The 26,872-nt window shown below is 31.9% G+C and overlaps 2 protein-coding genes across 2 annotated transcripts; one reads left to right on the forward strand and one right to left on the reverse strand.

Annotated features, from left to right (window-relative positions):
• The first annotated feature begins 12,865 nt into the window (after positions 1-12,865).
• Positions 12,866-20,816, forward strand: LOC107629831 (putative aminotransferase TAT2). The gene is made up of 7 exons (XM_016332741.3): positions 12,866-13,286; positions 16,740-17,079; positions 18,309-18,527; positions 18,647-18,706; positions 19,451-19,606; positions 20,146-20,239; positions 20,329-20,816. Exons 1-7 carry the CDS (start codon positions 12,973-12,975, stop codon positions 20,448-20,450), a joined length of 1,305 nt encoding a protein of 434 aa, XP_016188227.1. The 5' UTR covers positions 12,866-12,972; the 3' UTR covers positions 20,451-20,816.
• Positions 20,817-26,231: 5,415 nt separating this feature from the next.
• LOC148570055 (uncharacterized) lies at positions 26,232-26,795 on the reverse strand. Its single transcript, XM_088506814.1, has one exon. It carries the CDS (start codon positions 26,793-26,795, stop codon positions 26,232-26,234), a length of 564 nt encoding a protein of 187 aa, XP_088362940.1.
• Between the last annotated feature and the right edge of the window lie 77 nt (positions 26,796-26,872).

Genomic DNA, 26,872 nt, shown 5'->3' on the forward strand with positions numbered 1-26,872 from the left:
TCCTTAATAGGGTGCCAAGCAAAGCAGTTAACAAAACTCCACATGAAATTTGGACTGGGAAAAGGCCCAGTATAAAGCATCTGTATATTTGGGGATGTCCAGCTGAGGCGCGACCTTATAGGCCGCATGAAAGAAAATTGGACTCAAGGAAATTAGTTGCTACTTTGTTAGTTACGCTGAGCGTTCACGGGGGTACAAATTTTACAATCCTGCATCAAGGTCTATTTTTGAGACGGGAAATGCGAGATTTCTTGAGGATGTTGAGTTTGGGGGGGAAGGAAATATTAGGAATGTTGCTTTTGATGAGGGTTCTATAACTGACAATGATCAGGACCTTGTGCCTATTATTGTTCAAGATACAGTTATAGTACAAGAGCACAATGAGAATCCTGCTGTAAATCCAGCTACAGTACAAGAGAACAATAAAAATATTGTTGTTGCTCAAGATACTGCTACAGTACAGGAAAATAATGAAAATCCTCCTCAACCCCAACCCATACAGCAAGCTCAACAACCTCAAGAAGTGTCATTAAGGAGATCCAATAGAGAAAGGAGAAAATCCATCTATGGTCTCAAACAAGCTTTCCGTCAATGGTATCACAAGTTCATCAAGTCATTACCTCATGATTTTGAGGTAAATATCATAGATGAGTGTGTATACCGTAAGTTCAGTGGGAGTAAATACATCCTTTTGGTCTTACATGTTAATGACATTCTACTTGCCAGTAGCGATATAGGCTTGTTGCATGAAACTAAGATATTTCTATCGAACAAATTTGAAATGAAAGATCTTGGTGATGCCTCTTTTGTATTAGGAATCGAGATACTAAGAGGTCGCTCTCAAGGTATTCTTGGATTATCACAAAAGAACTATATCGAAAAGATTTTAAGTAAATATAGCATGAAAAGTTGTAGACCAATGGACACACCCGTAGCTAAAGGAGACAAGTTTAGTCTCAAGCAATGCCCTAAAATGATTTTGAGAAGACAGCAATGCATGATAAACCTTATGCATCAGCACTAGAGAATTTAATGTATGCTCAAGTCTGCACACATTCCGATATATCATTTATAGTGGGAGTGTTGGGTAAATACTTGAGCAATCCAGGCATGGATCATTGGATAGCTGTTAAACGCGTAATGCGTTATTTAAAGAGAACAAAGAATTACATGCTTACTTATCGGAGATCAGAAAATTTGGAGATCATTAGGTACTCTGATTCCGATTTCATGGCATATGGTTGCGAAAATTTGTCATTGAGTTTCATATAGTAGATGACATTGAAAGGCCGTTAAAGATATTCTGTGACAATAAGTCAGCAGTACTATACTCCAACAACAGTAAGAGCTTGACAAAATCGAAGCATACAGATATCAAGTTCTTAGTTGTTAAGGAGAAAGTTTAAGAAAAACAGATTTCCATAGGACATATAGGAACAGAGTATATGCTAGCAGACTCATTAACCAAGGAATTGATCCCTAAAGTCTTTCAAGAGCACACTGCTTGAATGGGTGTCAATATTTGTGATGCTTTGGTTTAGTGGGAGTTTATTTTATACTATATGTCCTATGACAGATAATTGAATTATTTTTCTGCAGAATTAAGTTGACGGTTTATTTCATGTTATATGAAATGTTCATTTTGCAATATTTGTATTGTGTTTGATCTCATTAAAGTTGGACCAGCTGGAAATAGACATGCATGAGATCACTTGGCACGTAATTTCCATATTACTCATCCAAATTTGATCTATGTCGTTAAGTATATTAGGATGGTGATTGGCGTGGTTTAGTCGCGACATTAATGTGATAAAAGCTGCGGTAGTTCCATATCTAATGTATGAGACGGACCAGATTGTTAAAGTAATGAGAGAAATAGCATTCAGATGCGCGCATAAAGTTTATAAGGTGTGATTATGTCAAGAAATAATATATGTATAGCTCAAGTGGGAGATTGTTAGGAAATTATTTTAATTTCCTAATTTGTTTGTGGGCAATACATATATTAATCGTAATAACAAATTATGCTATTTCACTATAAATGACTTATATAATGATGATCTCATTTATTGTTATAAATGCTAATTGAATAAGTTATTATTACTTTTGATTTGGAATTAAATGAGAATAAAACCAGATATTATCTTTTGTTCCTTAGATAATTATCTTTTTTGGATTTTAGATATATTATCTTTTGGGCTTTAGATACTATTTTATTTGGGTTTAAGGGTTTAATGGGTGCCATGCTCAAATATAAATAGACCTACAGGTTTCAGTCCCCAATATACCAAAGCCACCTTTTGTTACTATTTCCCCATCAAAAGAGTTGCAGTTCAGCCTCCTAGGAATACAGAAGGTTTTGGTTGAGGAAGATCGAAAGAATCACAAGATCCAAATTCTTCCATCAATTTCTAACTCTTATGAGTAAAGGTACGCTTCCGCATTATATTATATTTTTTGTGATTCAATATGGATGATCTGGATTATGAAAATTAATTTATTCCAACAATTCGGTCATTTCAATTATGCTTTAAAGGGTAATATAGTTATTATCAACTTCACCAAGACCAACTTGTGATAAAAACCTTGTAATACATGGGATATTTCAGAGTGAAACACGGGATAATAATTAAATCAGTCTTTGTATAAAATACATGTAAAATATAAAATATAAATTAAAAATAAGTTAAATAATATATATATTAATTTTTTTATATAGTTAATATTTTTGTTATTTTTCTTCTATCAAAGATAGTAATATATAAATTTTTTAAACTAAAAATTGAATCCAGCTGTGAGAAGAGGGGGGGGGGGTTCTAAACTTGGACAACTTGCAAAAAGAAAATGAAGTGAAAACTCACAAATAGCTTTATCAACAAATCAATCCTTTATTTTATACGTATTTATTTGAAATTTATCATTTCATCATTATAATATCCAAGGGTAATTCCATTCAAAGTGATTCATCAATCCATCTTAAGATAAAGTTGTGACGAATTTCAAATACACTTTTCTTTTAAAAAATAAATTATCAAAATTGCTCTCAATTTTTTAACACGTTGACAAAATATTTTTCACTTTTATTAACAACAAAAACATTCTCAAGACAATTTTAAAATACAATAAAACTATCTAACGTTAAATATATTTTTAAAAATACTTTAAAAATTAACTTTTGATATGGTTTTTTTGCAATTATAATTATTTAATTAGTAAAATGAGGTTTTTTTATCCTTAAAATTTGGTAATTTTTCACTTAGTAGTTGTTTTGCAATTTATTTTTTTTAATGGCCAAGAAAAAATTCTAGAGTAAATTTTTATTTTTATGTACTTTTCAAATAATTATCTAAAATTCCTACAAAATTTTAGATTAAATATATAAGTAGTTTGCAAATACAAAAATTAATTGTCACTTATAAAAAGGTATTTTTTTAATTATTTTTATTGTATTTTACAATATTTTAAAAATATTTTTATCATCATAAAAAATAATAAATGTTTTTATCAGTATTTTCAAAAACCACCTCTATTTTAGTAGTTTATGCTTAAAAAATAAAAAAAAGTGCCACATACAATAAAGTGGGGTATCTATGAAGTCATTTTTTTTGGAATGCCTGGTTTCATAACAGTGACTATATTACCATGTTCATGCCTTAGTTCACACCTACCACACAAACCCGAAGCTTAATACGTAAGAAACTCTATCATGTTTGACCCTATTAGTACGTCTCTTAATTAAATATGGTTTAATTTTCTTAAAATGCATATTTCTTTGTCCTAAAACAAATGCGCATCTTCATTTTTTAAAACATAAATCGAGTATTCATCATGTGGCATAAAAAATTAAAAAGAATCATGGTATTGTTTGATGTTACCTAATGTTGAATTGTTGATTCTCCAACTGCACTTATCTACATATGGTAATAGACAAGCTAAGCATTTTTAATTATAAGTTATTTAATTTTTTCTAACATTCTACCGATATATATGTTTAAATATATCAGTTCTTAAAGCATATATAGCGTATCATCTGTTACATTTTTAAATTCATTTTTTTCAATAATTAATGTCAAAACTAAAACAAAAATGCTATTTTTATATTAAAAATTTATGTAACAATTTTTACTGTTAGATAAATTATGTGTGTGTGAATCCTATTTTATTTATCTTTATATATGAACATTTTTAAAGTAAAATCCATACATGATTTACTTTATAATAGAAGTTGCTAAACAGTTTTCTAGTTGTCTAAAGAACAAAATAAGAGCAATGTACATAAAGTGATGGATAAACAAAAATGCCTGATGCGTTTCAGCAAATAATTATTAAATATTTTTATTTTATATAGAAATATGAAAGTGAAATGAGACGACATTGATGTAACATTTTCCTTTTTAATGAGAATGAGGAATAATTAATAAATTAAATGTACCTTGAACAAAAATTATTAATTGAAAATAGGTATGCTACACATACAAATTTTTTTGGCTTAGAAGCTATACAAGTTGTTCCAAGTCCAAAAAAAAACACACACATCACTCTTTTAGAATTAAGCGTCCAACGCACGCGCCTTAATCACCATTCCACAACACGTTCACTCTTCCTCTTCTTCCTCAATCAAAACGCAAACCGTAAAAATTCAAGGGACATTCGAAACAAACTATGGTTCTGCAGAAACGTTCCAACTCCTCGCGAATAGTAGAAGAAATCAAGAAGAAAATATACAAATCTCCATAAAAAATCACCAGAAAAAACGAAGAAACATTATTCAAGGTACTATTTTACTGTTCTTTTAGATTTTTCTTCTAGATTGTCTCTGCCATGTGCCTCATCCTTAACCAGCAAAACATTAAAAGATTTCAAGAAGAAATATACTATCTCCCCCTGTTTTGGGTGTATTTCTGTAATCATTTGGGTGTATTTCTGTAACCATTTGGGTGTATTTCTGTAATCCTTTTTGTAATCGTTTGGGTGTATTCTGTAACCGTTTGGGTATATTTCTGTAATCTTCATTTGAGTGTATTTATGTAATCGTTTGGGTGTATTTCTAAAGTTCCATTATCTTCAAAACGATTTCAAAGCTTGATTTCAGAAACCATGAAAAAAAAAAATGAAACAAAGAGAGAACGCATGAAGGATATTCAACAAATTTGACACGAAATTCGAAAAAAGAAACGAAATCTTTTGAAAAATAGAAGTTATATATTTGCGCGTTAATTGATTTGAATTGATTTAAAAGTCTGTTAAAGATGCACGTAATATAAGCAGCGTGTTTATGTTGGGTTTTTTCTCTCCTTTGTGAGGCCCAAGCCCAATATTTTGAGGGTGTCTCTTTGCACCCATTGTGCCACAACCCTAATCAGATTTTGGGGTCATTGTGAGGTAGAGAGAACAGCCACCAAGTGAGAGAGAAGAGAGAAAAATAGAATTTCCGTTTTTATCCAAGGCATTAAATTTCAAATGTCAGTTTCTCATTCGTTCACCGTTGGATCGACTTAAAATTTGAACTAAATGTTTCTCTCATCTTGATCTTCATTTCGGTCGGTGAAGATGTTAATTAGAGGTCTGTAGTCGAAGAAATTAGCTTCGCAAGAGAGAAATTAGGTTTCCCATTTTTACACAGAGCAGTAATCTTTGAATGGTGATTTCTCATTCTTTCACCGTTGGATCAATGTGAAATTTGGAATATAGATTCTTCACATATTTTTCTTCATTCTGAACGGTGAAGATTTTAATTAGATGTCTGCAGAGGGAGAAATTGGCTTCAAAAGCAGCTCTATTTTTTTGGGTATATTTCATCTTCTTACTTCTCATTTGAAAGCTTTGGTGCTTTGATGTTTTGGCTGATTATATGCACATTTTTGTACTTTGTTTGAGACTCTCTTGTACCTCATTTGATTATAGTGGAGCTCTTTCATTGGTCTGGATGACCCGTGGTTTTTACCTCTCACATTGAGAGGGTTTTCCATGTTAAAATCTCAGTGTGTTGTTGTTATTGCTTTACTTGCTATATTTGCTTGTTATAGTTGCTGCCATATTGTGTTGTGAGTGCTTCCATATTATTCTTGTGTTAGATATTTGTGTTATTTCCACTGCTAGGCTCTTTCATACTGGCATCAGAGCTTGTTGGTATTTTTTCTGGGCTTGTGATTCTGTGAACAATGGAAGCTAATATTAATACTAGTAGGATGATCACTCTTAATGGTCCTAATTATGATTTGTGAAAGTCAAAGATGGAAGATTTTCTTTATGTCAAAAATTTTCATCAACCAGTTTTTGGTACAGAGAAGCCTAATGATAAGTCTGATGATGATTGGACTTTGTTGCATAGACAAGTCTGTGGATATATTAGGCAGTGGGTTGACAATAATGTGTTGAACTATATTATTGGAGAGACACATGCTCGGACCCTTTGGATTAAGCTTGAGCAGTTGTATGTTCGAAAAACTGGGAATAATAAAATATTTTTGATCAAGCAGTTGTTGGCTTTGAAGTACAGATGGGACATCAATGACAGATCACTTGAATAATTTTCAAGGAATTATAAATCAGTTATCTTCCATGGGTATCAAGTTTGATGAAGAGGTTCAAGGATTGTTACTTCTTGGCTCCTTACCAGACTCGTGGGAAATTCTCAGAATGTCATTGTCTAATTCTGCTCCTGATGATGTAATCTCTATGGATCTTGCCAAGAACAGTGTTTTGAATGAAGAGATGAGAAGAAAGTCACAAAGTACATCGACTACACATTCAGATGTTCTTGTTTCTGAGTCTAGGGGAGAAACAAAAGTCGAGGTCCTAAAGGTAGAGATCAAAGCAGAAGCAAGTCTCGAGGAAAGTATAAGAATATTGAGTGTCATCATTGTGGTCAAAAGGGACATGTAAAGAAATTTTGTTGGCAGCTAAAGAAGGAGAAAGCCAAGGCAAGTAAAGACAAGAGCACAAATAAAGATGATGGTACCAATGAAGACAAGGTTAATGTAACTCATGGTGATTTTCTTGTTGTTGAGGAGTTTGAATCTGTTAACCTTGTTGATAATAGCACTAGTTGGGTGATTGATAGTGGTGCTTCTATTCATGTTACATCTAGGAGGGATTTGTTTACCTCTTATACTCCTGGTGATTTTGGTGATGTGAAAATGGCTCATCAAGGTGTTGCAAAATGTGCTGGTGTATGTTGGACGGATTTGTTTAGAAACCTCCAACGGTACCAAGTTGACTTTGAAGCGTGTGAAGCATGTTCCAGATGTTCGGTTGAACTTACTTTCTGTTGGTAAGTTGTGTGATGAAGACTTGGATAGCTCATTCTCTCGTGATAGTTGGAAGCTCACCAAGGGTTCCATGGTTGTTGCTAGAGGTACACGACACTCTACTCTTTATTTAACTCAAGCAAAGATTGTGAAAGATGTTGTTAATGCTGCTGAGTTTGTTGATGAAACTGATTTATGGCATAAGAGATTATGTCATATGAGTGAGAAGGGTATCAATATGTTATCCAAGAAGAATCTTTTATCTAGTTGTAAGGTTGCTTTGCAAAAGTGCAACCATTGTTTTGCTGGAAAACAAAATAGGGTTTCTTTTAAGAGTCATCCACCTTCAAGAAAGCCGGAGATACTTGACTTGGTGCATTCTGATGTATGTGGGCCGATGAAGACAAGAACATTTGGAGGGTCTATCTATTTTGTAACCTTTATTGATGATCATTCTAGAAAATTATGGGTTTACACTTTGAAGACCAAAGATCAAGTTTTGAATGTGTTCAAGCAATTTCAAGCTTCTGTTGAAAGAGAAACTGGGAAAAAGTTGAAATGCATTCGTACTGACAATGGAGGTGAGTACTCAGGTCCACTTGATGCTTATTGTAAAGAGCATGGTATAAGACATCAGAAGACTCCTCCAAAGACTCCTCAGTTGAATGGCTTGGCTGAAAGGATGAACAAAACATTGGTTGAAAGAGTTAGGTGCTTATTGTCACAATATGGATTGGCAAAATCCTTTTGGGGTGAAGCTTTGAGCACTGTTGTTCATGTCTTGAACCGGACACCATGTGTTCCCTTGCAATTTGAAGTGCCAGAGAAGGTATGGTCAGGTAAAGATGTTTCTTATGATCATTTAAGAGTCTTTGGATGTAAAGCTTTTGTTCATATTCCTAAAGATGAGAGATCTAAGCTTGATATAAAGACTAGGCAGTGTATTTTTATTGGCTATGGCATGGATGAGTTTGGTTACATGTTTTATGATCCTGTTAGCAAGAAAGTGATTCGGAGTAGAGATGTTATCTTTGTTGAAGACCAAACACTGAAGGATGTTGATAATGCGGAGAAGCCAATGGTTCAGCCTAGTAATAACTTTTTTGACTTGGATATTACTCCATCTACGCCTATGGTAGAGAATGGTAGAGTTGAAGCTAAAAATAATGAGCATGATACAAGTGCAGGTGAAGATGGAACAATTGATCCAATGCTTGATGAAGTTGGTGATGATGATCAAGATGAACAACCAACTTTGAAAATTCATGCAAATGCACTCAGAAGGTCTATAAGAGAGAGGAAGCATTTGTCAAGGTATTCTCCACATGAGTTTGTTTTGTTGACTGATGGGGGAGAACCTGAATGCTTTGGAGAGGCTGTTGAAGATGAAAGCAAAGCTCAATGGCTTAAAGCTATGCAAGAAGAAATGAAGTCCTTGCTTAAGAATGATACCTATGAGTTGGTGAAGCTACCGAAGGGTATGCGAGTTTTAAAGAACAAATGGGTATTCAGAATCAAGAATGAAGAACACAATTCTAAGCCTTAGTATGAGGCTAAATTGGTTGTTAGAGGTTTTAGCCAGAGAAAAGGTGTTGATTATGAGGAGATCTTTTCTCCTGTTGTGAGGATGTCATCTATTCGTGCTGTGCTTGGATTAGCAGCGTCTCTTGATTTGAAGATTGAGCAAATGGATGTGAAGACAGCTTTTCTTCATGGTGATTTAGACAAGGAGATCTACATGGAGCAACCAGAGGGCTTTGTTGTTAAAGAAAAAGAAGATTTTGTGTGCAAGCTTAAGAAGAGTCTATATGGGTTGAAGCAAGCTCCAAGACAGTGGTACAAAAAGTTTGAATCTGTTATGGGGAAGCATGGTTACCGTAAGACAACTTCAGATCATTGTGTATTTGTGCAAAAATTTTCTGATGATGATTTTATCATTCTTTTGCTTTATATGGATGATATTTTGATGGTGGGTAAGAATGCTTTGAGGATTAATGAGTTGAAGAAACAGTTGAACAAGTTCTTTGCTATGAAGGACTTGGGTCCTGCCAAACAGATTTTGGGCATGACTATTACTCGTTATAGGGATTCCAAGAAGCTTTATTTGTCACAGGAGAAGTACATAAAGAAGGTGCTTCAAAGGTTTGGCATGAATGATGCCAAATGTGTTGCTAGTTCTTTTGCTCCTCATTTTAAGTTGAGCACCAAGCAGTGTCCAACCACTGATGAGGAGAAACAAGCAATGGATGAAATTCCTTATGCCTCAGCTGTTGGAAGCTTGATGTATGCTATGGTGTGCACTAGACCAGACATTGCTCATGCGGTTGGTACTGTGAGTCGTTTCCTCTCTAATCCAGGTAAAGAACATTGGAATGCTGTTAAATAGATTATGAGATATCTCAAAGGTACAACTAACTTGAGTTTGAGTTTTGGTGGTGAGAAACCTTTGCTAGTTGGCTTTACTGATGTAGACATGGCAGGAGATATTGATTCTCAAAAGTCTACTTCAGGTTATTTGGTCAAGTTTGCAGGGGGAGCTATTTCACGACAGTCAAGGCTACAAAAGTGTGTTGCACTTTCTACCACAGAGGCAGAGTTTATTGCAGCAACTGAAACATGTAAAGAGTTGTTGTGGATAAAGAAGTTTCTTGCAGCACTTGGTTTCAAGCAAGACCGTTATGTGTTGTTGTGTGATAGCCAAAGTGCTATTCATCTTGCCAAGAATTCTACTTTTCATGTAAGATCTAAACATATTGATGTTAGGTATCACTGGATACGGGATGTGTTAGACTCCAAGTTGTTGGAACTTGAGAAAGTTCACACTGATGACAATGGTGCTGATATGATGACAAAAGCATTGTCGAGAGATAAGTTTGAAACATGTTGTTTGGTCGCTGGAATGGCGAGAGTCTCCACCTAGTCGAGAAGGGGGAGATTTGTTGGGTTTTTTCTCTCCTTTGTGAGGCCCAATCCCAACATTTTGAGGGTCTCTTTGCACCTATTATGCCACAACCCTAATCAGATTTTGGGGTCATTGTGAGGTAGAGAGAACAACCACCAAGTGAGAGAGAAGAGGAAAAAATAGAATTTTCATTTTTATCCAAAGCAGTAAATTTCAAATGTCATTTTCTCATTCGTTCACCATTGGATTGGCTTGAAATTTGAACTGGGTGTTCCTCTCATCTTGTTCTTTATTTTGGTCGGTGAAGATGTTGATTGGAGGTCTGCAGTGGGAGAAATTGGCTTCGCAAGAGAGAAATTAGGTTTCCCATTTTTACACAGAGCAGTAGTTTTTGAACAGCAATTTCTCATTCTTTCACCGTTGGATCTCTGTGAAATTTGGACTGTAGATTCTTCACCTCGTTTTCTTCATTCGGAACGGTGAAGATTTTAATTGAAGGTTTGCAGAGGAAGAAATTGGCTTCGACAGCAACTCTATTTTTTTGGGTATATTTCATCTTCTTGCTTCTCATTTGAAAGCTTTGGTGCTTTGATGTTTTGGCTGGTTATATGCACATTTTTGTGCTTTGTTTGAGACTTTCTTGTACCTCATTTGATTATAGTGGAGCTATTTCATTGGTCTGGACGACCCGTGATTTTTACTTCTCACATTGAGAGGATTTTCCACGTTAAAATCTCGGTGTGTTCTTGTTATTGCTTTACTTGCTATATTTGCTTGTTATAGTTGCTGCCATATTATGTTGTGAGTGCTTCCATATTGTTCTTGTGTTGGATATTTGTGTTGTTTTCGCTGTTAGGCTCTTTTAGTTTAGTGGATTTTGTTCTCTTCAGACTTGTAAAACTTGTAAACGCAAAATACTTGTATGTAGAGATTTTCTCAATTGCAAATTCAAACCAAAAATTCATATGTGGTCCTAAAACACCAAAATGGATACATTTTAACCATTTACAGAATGGCATTTATAACTTACTAATTATATCTTTTTTTTTTTCTACATTCAACTCCAAATTAAAGTATTGGTTTATAGAAAAATATTACATAAATAGTAAAAGTCTAAAGTCAGCACTAAAATTAATTATCACATATTTTAATATTTATATATAAATATATATTATTTAATTTATTTTTAATATATATTTTATATTTTAAAATATATTTTATATTAATAACTGATTTTATACAATCATCACCTCCAAAAAAATTACAATTCTAAACAAATATCCGAGCTCTTCTTTAAAATATAATAAACAATTTAAAGAATACATTATTATTTACTACAAAAACATTTAATCACAGACAAATTTAATCATGAAATATATAAAAACTAATTTTACATCTATAAAAAACTAAGTTAGTTCAACAAAGTTATTCAGAAATCTCAGAAAAACTAATAAATAATGAGTAATTAATTAGACAGTTTCATCAAACTAAACAATTTTTAGCGAATATCAAATTATTTTATATCAAGAAGATTAATATTTGTTATAAAATCACTTTTCTTAAAAATAAACTGATATAAAATAAGACATAAATGATTTATATTTTTAATATATTTTCTCGGAGTATATAAGTTTTTTTTTCTTATTATTTTATGCTATTTTTTTGGGTCAAACAATGAGATTGAATTCTAAATTTTTTATAATACAAATTTTAATATCATAAAATTATTTTTTTAAAATTTAAATTAATAAAAAAAACATACTAAAGAATGTTATATCTTTAATAGTCGATATTCAGATATTTATAATCAAACATAAGAATAGTTTATTCCTATTAAAAACACAATAATATATTAAATCATTTTAGTATTACTATATTGTGATGACTATGGTGATAATAGTATTTTAAAAAGTATTGCTAAAATTAAAATAATATTTTTAAAAAATGTTGCTTAAAAAAAATGTTACCAAAATATAAAAAAGATACGATTTTAATTTTAACAATATTTATATAATTACTATAACCAAGATAATATATATAACCAGAGACGGATCCAAAAATATTATTATGGGCCAATAATATATATAATATTAAAAAATTATGTAAAAATTATATAATGTAAAATGTATTATAAAAATATACCGATAGAGAATATATTTTAAAGTGCAAAAAATATGTATGTACATTTTACTAATGAAGTGGTCGATTCTTCTATCATAAAATTCATTAATAATAGAATATGTGTCAAAATTTTCAGCAATTTTTTTTACAATATAATTAAAAGATAATTAACAAAAAATTTATCTTTTATTTTATTTCTGAGTTATTCTTCATAATATTTATAGATGAAAAAAATCTCTTAATTATAGTAGTTAAAATAGAGATAATTAATACTAAATAAATCAAAAAAGATACTCACAAAAAAAAAATCTACTTTATAAAATTTAAAAATTTTTATTTAATTTAAAAATATTACTAATAATATTTTTTTAATTTTTTTAATATTATTATTTATTTTTTAAATATTAAAATTAAAATAAACTTATATTTATATTAAATTAAATATTAAATAAATTTTTTTAAAAAATTAAATTATACTTAATTACTTATTACTATTAATCCTTTTTTAAAAAAATTTGGAATCCACTCGTCCGTGACTGTATATAACCATACTAAAATCCACCCAATATATATATTCTCTATGTGCCATATATATAATATACGACGTGCGCATTTCTATAAATAAGACCCTTTTTAATTGTATGTGTGTAATATAAGTGCATAGAATCACGAAAGAATAAAGAGTGTGATATCCGATCGATGTCAATGGAGAACGGAAACGGATCCATGAGAAAGAAGAAATGGAACTTCTTGCAAGGGAACAAAGAGGTGAATAATAATAATAATAATATTAATGGTTCATCAGCCATATCAGTGAGAGGCGTGTACAGCATGATGCTTTCGAACATCAACGAAGAAGATGAGAGAGGCGTGGTTCGTTTGTGCCGTGCGGACCCCACTGATTTCTCCTGCTTTAGGACCACACAAGATGCTCCTCACGCCATTGCCGAAGCTGTTGAGTCCTTTCGCTTCAATTCCTATGCTCCTTCCGGTGGCTTATTCCAAGCAAGAAGGTTCTTAATTACATTCTTTCCTTCTCTTTCTACATCTTGCTACGTTTTACTCTTTTTTAAATCATTTTATATATTCATCTCATCCTGCTGCATACCAAACATTAACTATTAAATTAGTTATAATATATTTATGTATTAATATATGTATAATTTAATTTATTTTAATATATATTTTATATTTTAATATAATTTTATATTAATAATTGGTTCTAATATATACTTAATATAATTGAATTATAATTATATTTGTTTATTTAAATAATTATTTAATTAAAAATTATTTTATTGACATATATAATTAAATTTATGTATAATTCTTTTATATTGTTATATATCAAAATTAAATTTATATGTATTATAAAACCTTCATATATAATAATTTTCAATATACATTTTTAAAACTTTTTAACAAAAATTTCTAGCATCTTTCATAAAATATAAAAGGAAAATCTTGAGAACCTAATATTATATAATTAATGTTGCAGTTAATATTTAATATGAAAAATTCAAAAATCTTAAAAATAAAAATATTTAAAATTCAAATAAAAAATATTCAAAATCAAAATTAAACAAAATTTTATTTTTAGTAAGTTTTACACTAAATTTGATCGACAACCTATTATAATATTGACTAAAATTAATTATTATAATATTATTTTTTAAGTATTATTTAATTTGTTCTATATTTTTTATAACAACTCAATTATCTATTTTATTATTTTTCTCTCTTAAAACTATTTTACAGCTTGAAATTTAACATGTTATGGCCTTTTGACGAGGTCAAACTCATGCACATGGCAATTGTGGTGTAGACTGTGGAGTGCATTTTTAGTTAGTATGTCAGATAATTTCTACGACTTTGTTGCGTACTTTTCTATTTTCCAAGCACTGGTGTGGACAGCATGTTAAGAAGGATCAAGATCCTCTAGGGAAAAAAATTAATAAAATAATAAAATAAAGAGTTAATTATTCTTAAATTAAAATGATAGGGTATATATTTTATAAAAATTATAAAATTAATGATAATTAATTTTTATTTTATTAACTTAGTGTTTTCATTTTAGAAGATAAAAATTCTATTATTAAAGAATTCTTTTTTTCAATTTAAAAAAATAATATTATACTATTTTATTTTATATTTTATTTATATTTTTTATTATATAAAATATTTTTTATTTTTATTTCTGAATAATAATTACTTTTAAGACTAAAACTAAAAAATACACAAAAAGTGCATGTATTGTGTTTCTTTTATTTTTGAAGTTTTAGCCACCAGTATGGAAAACTTGATGCATAAGACCAGCTTCACTGTACTAAACAAGATAAAGACATATGTGACCAAAGACTCATTGATCTCTTCACTATTGAATAGTTGTCTCTTTTTAGTTTTCACTTTTCACCCAACAAACTGAGATTTGAACATTCTCTATATACAAAATTCATACAAGCTTGTAGGCCGGGAATTAGTATTGTAAGGTGTATTTGAAAATATAAAAAGATATATTTATTTCAATTAGTGTAATAAATACTAAAGAGCCTATTAGTTTATCTTTTATTTATTAAACATATACAAAAATAATAAATATAATATCAATTGAGAAACACTTTATATTTTATTTTATTGTTGGTTACAAAACACTTTATATTTTAATTATGAGGTTTTGGATTTAAATTTTAGAAATTACAAAAATTATTTTTGTGAATAAATACAGTAAAAAAATATTTCAAATACTTTTTTTGTAATAATTCTTTTAAATAATTGACATTTTATTAGCTGAATACTGTCTAGTTTTAAGATAAGCTATTGTATTTATAAGTTGTAACACATGAAAAATATTTTTAAATAGTATAAATGTATAAGTATAAAAATAGGTACAAAATAATTATTTATACCTTTCATTATTTAATTTTTTTATTTACATTGATATAAAATTATTACCATTCTAAAATAATAAAATTCTACTTACAATAATAAGTTTCAAAATTAGTAAGGAGCAACACTTGGTGAGAAAAGTGGAAAATTGGTTAGTATTAATTTCAATACAAGACAAAAATAAAGAAAATGTATTGCCTACGTAACATTTCTAATATAAATAAGATTATTCCAAAATAGTGTGCTAAAAGAAATGGTTTAATTGACTTAATTAATTTTAGGTTTGCATACACGTTTTGTTTTCTCGGTGTTGGTATCGTATTTCTAACCTTTGTTTTTGTACTCATCAAATTGGTTTTGGTCATACTCTGTAATGCTGTATGATAACGTGACAAGATAAATTTAGGGTTAAGTACGGTTTTGGTTCCTAACGTAGAGACTGAAAATTTATTTTATTTTTAGCCTTTTTTTCGCTACAAAATTATTTCAAAGATTTCGGTATATTTTAAAATCATCATTTTTATCAAATTTTTTTTTATTATCAAATTATTTATCCCTAAAAAATTTATAAAATAAAATAAAATAAAAAGAAAAGAAAGGAAGGACGAGAGGGGAAAAGAGAAGGGGGTGAGGAAATAAAGAAAATGGGGGGAGGGAAGAAAGAGAATCTCGAAGGGAAGGTAGCACCGCTGCTTCCCGCGCCCTGCATTCTGCTCCCTGAGCCGTTGCGCCCCGAGCCCCACTCCTCGCACCTTGTCCCGCGCCGCTGGTCTGTCGCTGCCTGTGATGGAGAAGGAGAAACCGCGTTTAGTGTCGCCGCTTGTCGTTTTTATTTCTGTTTTTGTTTCTATTTTTGCTTCTTTTAGTTTTGTTTTTGTTATTGCTTCATTATCCATTGTTGTTGTTGGTGTTGATCTTCTACTTGTTGTTTCATTGTTGTTGTTGTTTTACTGCTTCTGCATTTTGCCTCTGTCTGTTTTTGTTTCTGCATTTTGCTATTTTATTCCTGCATTTGGTTGATTTAGAAAAAAGGGAAAGGGTATTTTTATTCGAATGACGATTTTAAGATAAACTAAAATTTTTGGGATCATTTTGTAGCGAAAAAAAGTTAGAAAACGAAATAAATTTTCGACCTTTGGGAACAAAATCATACTTAATCCATAAATTTATTAGTATTTATTTACCAAAAAAAATTTATTAGTATTTAATCACGTTAACTTTTGATGGAATACACAAACAGTGACGACAATAATTAGGAAGGGACTATATATTGCCACATCCAAAATAGCTATTATTACATCTCTCATTTAATTTTTTGTATATTCTTTCTAATGTACCGTTTCTTACATAAATAAAAATTAAAAGAAGTAATTATTTGACATATGTTTTTATAAATTCCGTCTTCTGCAACAACTCATGAGCTAACAACAAACTTTAAATAAAATTTCAATCAGCAAGAAATTAGTTATTGATCTGTCGCAGCCAAAATTTTTAAGTGTTCTAAAATCACATTAGAAAAAGAATAGCATTTACTAAAAATGAGATATTTAAATGGGTTTAATTTAATTTGCATGGTATAGGGCTGTTGCAGATCTTGTATCCTCAGATTTTCCATACAAGTTATCAGCGGACAATGTGTTCCTAACGGTTGGCTGCACAGAAGCTATAAACATAATCACTACCGTCCTTGCACGCCCAGGCGCCAACATTCTTCTTCCAAGGCCCGGATATCCGCAGTACCAAGCACGCGCCGCCTTCTGCCGCCTCGAAGTTCGCTACTTCGATCTCTTGCCGGACAGAGGCTGGGAGCTTGACCTTGATTCCCTGGAATCCCTAGCTGATGACAACACTGTTGCCATGGTCCTCATCAATCCTAGCAACCCTTGTGGCAATGTTTTCACCTATCATCATTTGAAAAAGGTACATACTTTCCACTTTCCCTCATATTTTGTCAATCATAGGATTCCATCGTCATAAAAAGTTGAACAGTCATGTTTGAACTTATTTTTGTTAGTGTCAAAGAATGAATATATTTAATATTATAACTTAATTTTAATGCACAGTATAAAATAATTTTATATACTGTATTTAATTATTTAATGTCATGTAACTTTTACGCCAATAGTCTGAATAGTCATCTAATAAAATAAAGGTTTAATTATTCTGTTGGTCATTATTATAGTTTTTAATTAGGTCTTTATATTTTTTTTTTCTAAAAATTCAGGTGCAGTCGACTTCACGTGAAGTTGATAACTGATAGCTGTTAGATGATTTGACCTATTTAACTAAATTTTCATCTAATAGCTTTTAGTTATCAACTTCACGTGAAGTCGACTGCACCTGAGTTTCCACCATTTTTTTTTTCCTTTTAATTGAGCCCCTCCACCAATTTGTTTTTTCAATTGAGTCCCTACACTTTTTTTTTTCCTTTTATTTGAGTTCTTGCATCATTTTTTTTAGTTAGATCCCTATATAATTAAACTAATTACTATCAATAGGAACCTAATTGAAAAAAAAAATTGGTGCAGAGACCTAATTAAAAGAAAAAAAAACATAAGGACCTAATTAAAAATTTCGCAAAACTATAAAGACTAATAGAATAATTAAACCTAAAATAAATAAATTAAATAATTATATAAAATATTTTATACTATTAATATAGACAAATTAAACTCCCAATATTAATATGAATGATTTATCTTATAGAAGACTTAATTTATGGGTCTCGTAATACAAGGTAATAATTCTTTTGTGTGTCTTTATCAAGGTGAATAGTTAACAAGATATTAGTGTTTAAATGTTTATATACTTTGATTCATTAAAAGAATAATAAAATAGATGTAAGTAATTTAGTCAAATAATTTTAATGATATGTTAAAAGAATGTTCACATGATGTTGTCATCATGTTCATGGGATATGTTAAACATTAGTGTCTATTTTGTCACATCATAAAAATGACTTCAAATATTATTATTAAAAAAATAAGACAGAATAATAATTTCTTATGGAGTTTGAATTAATATTTTAGTACACGGTAGGAGTTAATAATCTCCTAACACATACACTAGCAAAGTACAATTTAATAACACATGAAATTGATCTTACATATAATTAGAATGCTTTAATAACTTGTTGGCACTCTTTTCAGGTTGCAGAAACAGCAAAGAAACTTGGAATCTTTATAATATCCGATGAAGTTTATGCTCATTTAACATTTGGAAGCAAACCATACGTGGCAATGGGAGCATTTGCATCAATAGTGCCTATAATCACTCTTGGTTCTTTGTCAAAACGATGGGTCGTTCCAGGTTGGAGGCTTGGTTGGATTGTCACATGTGATCCTCATGGAATCTTACAAGATATTGGGGTTAGATTTTCTTTTTGTTTCTGTCTTCAATTCAAGTAGTAGCTAATCTAAGACATTAATTATTTGATTATTTAATTAGTCCACCATGTTGACACGTGATTCTTTTCTTTCTTTATCAGATTGTGACGAATATTAAGACTTACCTAGACATCACAAGTAACCCTCCAACCTTCGTGCAGGTACAAATCAGAATCTTACTCTTGATATTTCATTGTGCAAATGAATGTTCGTAATTAACTGGGAAACAATCGATATTACACTACTTTTCTAATTTAAAAAATTTGGAAAATAATAAATGGTGGTTTAATTAAAAAAAGGAGTTGAGTAATTTATATTTATTATCAGTGTACAATTTATTGATATATTCAAATATTTCTATCTAAACATAAAAGTAATTAACTTCTATATACTTTGTCTTGAAGTTCCCAAGTTTGAAAGTTGATTTTTTTAAATATACAAATGAACTATTTTTATTTATATTAGGTGCTAGCGAGTGTGATTTGACATTTTTATTTAAAAAAAAAAATCAAAGTCAATACACCCGAATTGCGTAAAAATAACACAAAGTAGAAACTAGAAATAAATACAAAAAATCAGAACATAGAATGCGTTTGGTTTGTATTTTTTTGTTTTATTTTTATTTTTTTATTTATTTTTATTATTTTTATTTTTAAATTTTTATTTTTTTACGAAATTTAAAAATAAAAAATACTAAAAATAAAAATAAAAATAAAAATAAAAATACAAACTAAACGCATCTTTAATTAAAAATAGTAAATGTTTTTATTTATATGAGAACATTTAAGAATGATTCGAAAAGTAGTTTTATTATTCGTTAATTAATAATATCATTTTTAATTATATATGTGTGTGTATATTATTGGAATTTGAAAATAATAATATTAATATAATTGTACTGACAGGCAGCAGTACCTCAGATTCTTGAGAAAACGAAAGATGATTTCTATACAAAAAATCTGAACATAATGAAAGAGGCTGCAGAAATACTCTATGATAGATGTAAGGAGATTCCATGCTTGACATGTCCTCATAAACCTGAGGGAACCATGACCGCAATGGTAAGTACCACAAACACTTTTGCCCCTCTCTCTCTAATTCATTAAACATTAATAATCACAGGTGTGTCTACTATATCAAGCTGAAGTTGTAAAAAAATTCTCTACAAATATTCACCAGCAAACCTTAAATCAATTCTCAAACTTTTGTTTTGCTAGAAAAATTAGTTTGTACATTAAATTGTTTGTCTATATTGTAAGATTGATGAATTTAAAATTTTTTTAAAAACTGTTATGTCATTATTAAATAATGATATAGATTAATTTGTTTAATTTTTTTAAAAAAATTTGAAGTAAAAATTATTTTGTTAAATAAAATACAAGACTAGAAACTTATTTAGTGATTAATAACTTTGTTAAATATTAAAATATCTCATTTAAAAATTTTTAGATATTAATTTGAGTATTACTTAATTTTGCTTGAAGTTGAAATAGTTCTTTATTTATTTATTTTTGTGATATACGAGCAATCATCTATTATATTTATTTATTTTATGTAAGAGACGGTACCTAATAAAATAATAAATTGGTGGTTGGTGCAGTTAAAGATTAATTTTTCAAAAATTGAAGGCATTGTTGACGATGTAGACTTCTGTGTCAAGCTGGCCAAAGAAGAATCCGTAGTTCTACTTCCTGGTAATTATTAAAAAAAATAAATAAAAATAAAATTCCAGTAGAGCTAGAAGCCTATAATGGGTATTAATTGGCTAATAATATTTTTATAGGTGCGACTGTTGGGCTAAAGAATTGGATTCGAATCACATATGTTGTTGATCCTTCTGCTCTCAAAGAGGGCCTTTCAAGGATCAAATCTTTCAGCCTTCGCCATGCCATCCAGTTGCCATAAACAAAACAATATCCATATCAATAATTTGTTGTGAGTTTTAGCTTTTAAGGAAAGTTATAGTAATTTACAAATGTATCCTAAGTGTAGAAATTAAAGGTTGGCAATATCGTCAATTTGACAAGTGAGTCTAGCTAGCCAGATTTTTGTCAAGAATTTTCCTTACTAATTGCAAATATATGTTGAAATTAGAGAGGTAATGTGCTGTGTGCTTGTGACATCCTACCACACTGTTTTGCTTTCACATGGATATGATATGATATTATGCTATGATGCCACTTAGGGTGAAAATAGACCAATCGAGCTGAGTATTAATTTAGACTAATTTGGCCTATGTTATAAATATATAGCTCAAGTTTAGGTCTGTTATTTTTGGATCTCATAAGTATTTTTTTATGTTCAAGTCTAGCCTATTTTAAAATCGGACAAGCAAACGAGTTTATTTGAAAAATTTGTTTGATAAATTATAACTCAAAGTAATAAATTTAAAAAAAAATTAAATTAACATTATATATATTCTAAAATTTATAATTCATTTATATATCAATCGTTAATTATATATCATAATTGTACTTATAATTCACTAACAAACTTTTTTCTTTGAAAAAGAAACTATAATCTTAACTAGTCTTGATGATTATTGTTTTTTTAGTTTTATTTTAAATTTGTTAAGAACAAATAATTAAAAGACAAACTAAGAATAATCTATTTTTACAATAAAATATTTTGACGAATCAGTCCACAAAATTTTATATATTTTTTTAAAGTCTATAATCTGACTTTTTAATTAATAATTAATAGACTTTATAAAAAACTAAAATATATCTTATTTAATAAAATGAGACCACTTGAAACGAGCTGAGTCATGAACTCTTGCTGGACAGCCTAACTCAATTTCACTCAGATGCTACCAATCTTTTACTTTGTCTTCAACAAAGATCAATAAAATTAAAAATCTGAGTTTTATGTTTTTTATTTTTTAATTTTCCCTCCAAGCAATCATATCGTATGATTTCAGGTTGAATTTAACAATCACATAATCAAGAACTTAATGCATAAAATAATCTAATATATATTATAGTGTGAGTGGCAAATCTTATGAAGTGACTAAGAAGGGAATTGATAAATTGGAGGTTTGCTTGAAGAGGGAGGTAGTTAACGGCTTTTTATTTAAACAAAAAATTCTTTAATTTTGAAGTTGGATAAAAAAAGGATTTACATTTTTATGTATTGTTAGAAAATTTTGCAGCCAAGTCTGCGAAATTATTTGAAGGAATTTTCGTATGCAAGACTGGAAAATAAGACAAGAAACATTCTATTAATATTTTACACTCTTCGAGTGAAAGAGAAGTTAAGTCTTTGGAAAGCTAAGGTGCTAAGCAAAGTGGGTAAATTGGTGCTCATCAAGTCGGTCTTAAATAGCTTACCAGTGTATTATTTGAGTCTGTATAAGATGCCTAAGGCAATTGCGGAGAAGTTGATTTTCTTACAGAGACGGTTTCTATGGAGTAAGGAGGATAGGAGGAACGGTATGGCATTGGTGAGATGGGAGATGGTGCAGGCTCCTAAGAAGATGGGTGGACTGGGCGTTGGAGATGCTATGATTCGTAACACTGTACTATTGTTTAAGTGGTGGTGGCAATTTGCTAAGGAAAAGTGCCCGTTATGGAAGAGGGTGGTATGCTCCTGTAATAATCTGAACCCGAATGAGTTATTGTCCACTCAAGTGCTGCCTACTAAAGAGAGCCCATGGAAGGATATTTGCCATCTACAAATTAAGGAGCAACATCTAAGGGAGAAGGTTATTACTGGCCTGGCTATAGAGATTGGTGATGGACGTCGGACTCGATTTTGGGAGGATATCTGGTTGCATTGTGGTTCTTTGAAAGAACGGTTTTTCCGGCTCTTCTCTGTTTCAAATCAATGTGGTTCGGTCATTGGGGATTGTGGTTTTTGGGATGTGTTAGGGTGGGTTTGGAACTTCCAATGGAGGAGAGAGCTCTTTCAGTGGGAGTTAGACCTTCTGAGTCAGTTACATGAGGTTTTGAGACCTGTCAGGCTAGTGACCACTAGAGAGGATAGAGTTGTGTGGAAATTTGATAGATTTGGTATCTTTTCGACTAACTCCTTTGTGCAGGTGCTACAAGAAGGAATGCTTCAGAGGAGGTAACCAGCTACAGCTTCACGAAGAGCGTCTGGAAAGGTTTGGTTCCACCAAGAGTAGAGCTATTTGCTTGGTTTGTCCTGGTAGGCAGGGTGAATACCAAAGACCGGCTAAGTCGATTCGGGATTATTAGCCAAGATGATAAGAGCTGTGTGTTCTGTACTAACGAGGTTGAACAGGTCCATCACTTGTTTCTTGGCTGTAATTTTGCTTGGCAGGTGTGGAGTGCGTGGTTATCTGTGTTTGGCCAGGTCTGGTCTGTTCCGAGTTTGATAAAGGACCATTTCTTAAGTTGGACAGATGAGCTGTGTAGCAAAGAGGACCGAAAGCAACGTTTGAGGTGTTTCTGTGCGATCATCTGGCACATTTGGATGGAGAGGAATACGAGGATTTTTCAAAATAAAAGCAAAGGCGTTGAAGAAATCTTCCACATGACCATGTTTAGCTGCGACGAGTGGAGAGGTGTCCCTCTCCAATGTTGTTGATGGCTATGCCGGAGATGACATGCGGGTTTCTAGTCCTTGGTGGTTGGTACTTTGGGGTGTTGTCTGGTTGTTTGTTTTATTCGACAAACTTTACTCCACTTTAGTGTGTTGAGCTCTTTTGCTTTCAAAAAAAATATATTTTACACTCTCGCTACGAAATGAAGAACAAGTTTTGTTCATATTTGATATTTCACATTCTGTTTTTGTGCAACCAGAAAAAAATTGTTTCAATCAATTTTCTAGGTTATAGCTGTAAGAGCAATAAAAGATGAGCATCACAAATTGCTTTCATTCCATTTTATTTTATTTTTTGTACTGTTGCTACGTCGAAGCGATAGGAGAATGTAGGGAAGAAAAGAATAAAATGACTAATTATGCACGAAAAGGGAATTCAATCATGCTATTTTTTTTTTCTGAAATTGATAAAACCTTAAAACTTATCAAGGACTTTTGCTTGTGAGTAGTTCGTAGTAGAAACAAATTGTTAATTTTTTTTTCTTTAATGAAACAAAATTAATTTTGATTTAGCAAAGCAATTTCTAAGGTTTTTAATATAACTGAAACAACAATAAATAAAAGAGATGAGACTAAAAACAAGTAAACAATGATATATATATATATATGAGTTTGACTGAGAATTCTCTACATTTCTGTTCCGTGCGTATGGTGTCGAGGTATGATGACTCTTTCTGCTGATGACTGTGTTCAGACGGAAGAGTTATATGTCGGCCTGGTTGGAACACCGCGGCGGGAGCACATGCAAAAAGCACTCCGACACTCAAGTTAGAATATGGTTTAAGAGAATTAATGATAAGAAGATCAGAGTGAGTCGTGTAACCTGTTTTACTCCGGGGTTACTTGTTTGTTTATATAGACGTTTTAGGTTGTTTGGTTGGAGTTTATTTCAGGATTTTCCTCGTTTGCCGAGGTTAGTTTTGACTTGGTGAGTGTGGATCCGAGCTGTGGATAGCTCGTCCGGATTTTGTGGGTTGTTAGTATTTGTTTTTCTTTGTTTATTTTTCAAAAAATGGAAAATGATAAGGTTGTTGTTACAGAGGATGATCCCTGTAGTTGGGTGAGTGAGCAGGTGAAATGTTGTGTGTCTCGATTTCGTAACGTTGATTCAGTGAAGGTCTTGGGGTCAAATGTGTGGGTCAGGGATGGTTGTGAAGTAAGGATAGAGGTTTTACCTTGTGAGTAAAATGACCGTGTGTGTGAGAGGGTTGATGGTTGGTCTTACTTTTACCTTTATACTTCCTTATTGACTGAATTAGGTGTCCGACTCCCATTTTCCAATTTTGAATGTAGGGTTTTATTTTGGTTGAATTGCGCTCCGTCTCAGTTACACCCCAACTTGTGGGGTTTTGTCCGGACCTTCGAAATTTTGATGGATGTTTTAGAGCGTCGTCCTCCATCCCTTAGGGTTTTCTTTTCCCTTTTCCAAACTAAAGGTGTTAGACGTGGCTTGTAGGTGAACCTTAGTAGCCATCCCCGTCGTTCTATTTTCTCTCTCTATAAGTTTTCTTATAAAAATTTTAAGACCATGTTTGTGAAAATTAGAAGCGTTGAGGAGGAGTTTCCGTTTTATCTGAATGAGTTTTTAGAGGAGAGGTTTCCTGTTTCTTGGTCCCCTGAGCCTACCCCGGTGCTTGATGTTGATGATAGGGTGTCCGACGATAATATTGTCTTGGAGTTTTTGTTAGAAATGTTAGAATCTAAAGGACTGTTATCTATTGCGGAGTTGTTAAAGTGGGATTCAGATAAAGAAGCCGTTTTGGATTACCTAGGTAATTAGTTTTGGTAATGATTTTTGCTATGATGGTATAGTCGTTCCTGATATTTGTTTTTTGTGTATCTTTGCAGCTGAGAAGGCTCCCACAATTACTACTACTGGGTTGAAATCGTTTTTCAGTCAAAGAAAAAAGAATGAGAAAGAGGGGTCGACCGCTAATGCTGATAAGGAGGGTGGTAATGTTGCCGTACAGTCCGAGGTGAACCCTCGCCAAAAAAGAAAGAGGGGAAAGACTCGTGGGAAAGATGCTGGGGTTGTTGAAGGTAAGGAGGAAGATTCTCATAACCTGGCGATCGTGGAATCCGCCTATGAGTCTCAAAAGAGGCTTCATGGGTACCGTGATGACGATCATATGAAATCCTTGTGGTCGAGGTTTTTTCCTTTCACAACTCTTGCCGACGAGTTGTGTCGTTTTCCTGAGGACTTGAAGATGATTGATGAAGTTGGGCGAGCCGGAACCAGTCGTTTCCTCCAGGTATTTTGTTTGTACATTTGTTTTCCAATTTGTTTTTTTTTGGTTATCTACTGATTAGTTTCTTTCTCAGGTGATTGGCGCTCGGATTGTTGCCATAGGTAGGGCTCAGGAGCTTGCTATTGAGTCTGAGAGGAAAGAGTCCCTTAGTGTTGCTGAGCTATCTTCTGCTGTTTAGGAGAAGGAGAAAGTGATTATTGAGCTTTCATCCTCTCTTAAACAAAAAGAGACCGAGCTTATCGAGGAGAAATGGCTTCAGTTGTCAGTTTCCCAGGAGTCTAAAACCTTGAAGTCTGAGAACAGGCTGAACAGCCAGCTAGCAGCTTGGGTGAAGGAGCTGGAAAATGAAGTTTATGAGGCTTTCGCTCAAGGTTTTGATCGGGCCGCCTTCCAGATTCGAGTTTTGTTTCCTGAGGTTGATGTTGCTAAGCTTGACGCTACAAAGATTATTGTTAATGGGGAGTTGATTGATGATGAGGCTGAGAAATAGAGTGAAAGCTCAAGTATTGGAGACAAGATAGAATGAAATTATTGTTAGCTTATTATTTTGCTTGTTTGTAAATTTGACATTGATGTGTTTTGTTGAACATTGCCGAGGTTTATGGCGTTTGTCTGTTTTGACTTTGCCGAGTATGAAGCTCGGTTTACTTTTTGGATTAGATATTGGTTTGATCTAGTTTGCATGAATGACATAGATGTCATTATAGTATGATGTTTTGCGAATTGATATTAGAACTGATCGAATTTATTATGTCGTTTACATGATGTAATGTGGCGTCCGGCCTCGTTAAAACCCTTTGAGTAAAACCCTATTATTCTGGAAAAAAATCTCAAATGGGAAAAAGAGTACCTTCATTCGTTCTGATACATGTTATGATTGATATTTCCTCAGAGAGGATACATTCCAGTTTCCTGGGATTAGGTCCCTTGCAAGTGTTTCCAGTTGGTATGCTCCCTTGTCGAGAACTTTGCGGATTCGGAATAAGCCTTCCCAATTTGCTGCTAACTTCCCATGAGCTTGAGGTTTCCTGGCTTCCTCTGTCTTTCGAAGGACGAGTTCCCCCTGTTCAAATGTTCGGAGAATTACCTTTTTATCGTGTCGCCTTTGTATGAGTTGCTTCATTGCTTGTTGTCTTATTGCTGCCATTTCTATTTCTTCGTCTATTAGATCTAAGTCGGTTGCCCTTGTATTGGTATTTTTGTCTTGATTATATAGCTCGGCTTTCAGAGTTGGCGTGCTGATTTCCACCGGTATGAGTGCTTCTGCTCCGTATACCAGTTTGAAGGGGGTTTCCCCTATTGCCGATTGGACTGTTGTGTTGTAGCTCCATAGAATTTCAGGAATAAGGTCGGCCCATTCGCCTTTGACATCGTCCAACTTCTTTCTTAAAGCCTTCAAGATAACTCGGTTAGCCGATTCCACATGTCCATTCATTTGTGGGTGTTCGACCGAACTGAAATGATGTTTTATGTTAAAATTTTGTAAGAAAGAGACGAGGTTACGGTCTGTAA

The sequence above is a fragment of the Arachis ipaensis genome, chromosome B3, assembly GCF_059453495.1.
Source record: "Arachis ipaensis isolate K30076 ecotype BB chromosome B3, ASM5945349v1, whole genome shotgun sequence".
Lineage (NCBI taxonomy): Eukaryota > Viridiplantae > Streptophyta > Magnoliopsida > Fabales > Fabaceae > Arachis > Arachis ipaensis.

Bases quoted from the DNA above. Each gene is read 5' to 3' on its own strand.
- LOC148570055 (XM_088506814.1), bottom strand. From the start codon at position 26,795: ATGAATGGACATGTGGAATCGGCTAACCGAGTTATCTTGAAGGCTTTA.
- LOC107629831 (XM_016332741.3), top strand. From the start codon at position 12,973: ATGTCAATGGAGAACGGAAACGGATCCATGAGAAAGAAGAAATGGAAC. The intron at 18,528-18,646 runs GTTAGATTTTCT...TTTCTTTATCAG, and splicing joins GAATCTTACAAGATATTGGG to ATTGTGACGAATATTAAGAC. The intron at 18,707-19,450 runs GTACAAATCAGA...TTGTACTGACAG, and splicing joins ACCCTCCAACCTTCGTGCAG to GCAGCAGTACCTCAGATTCT.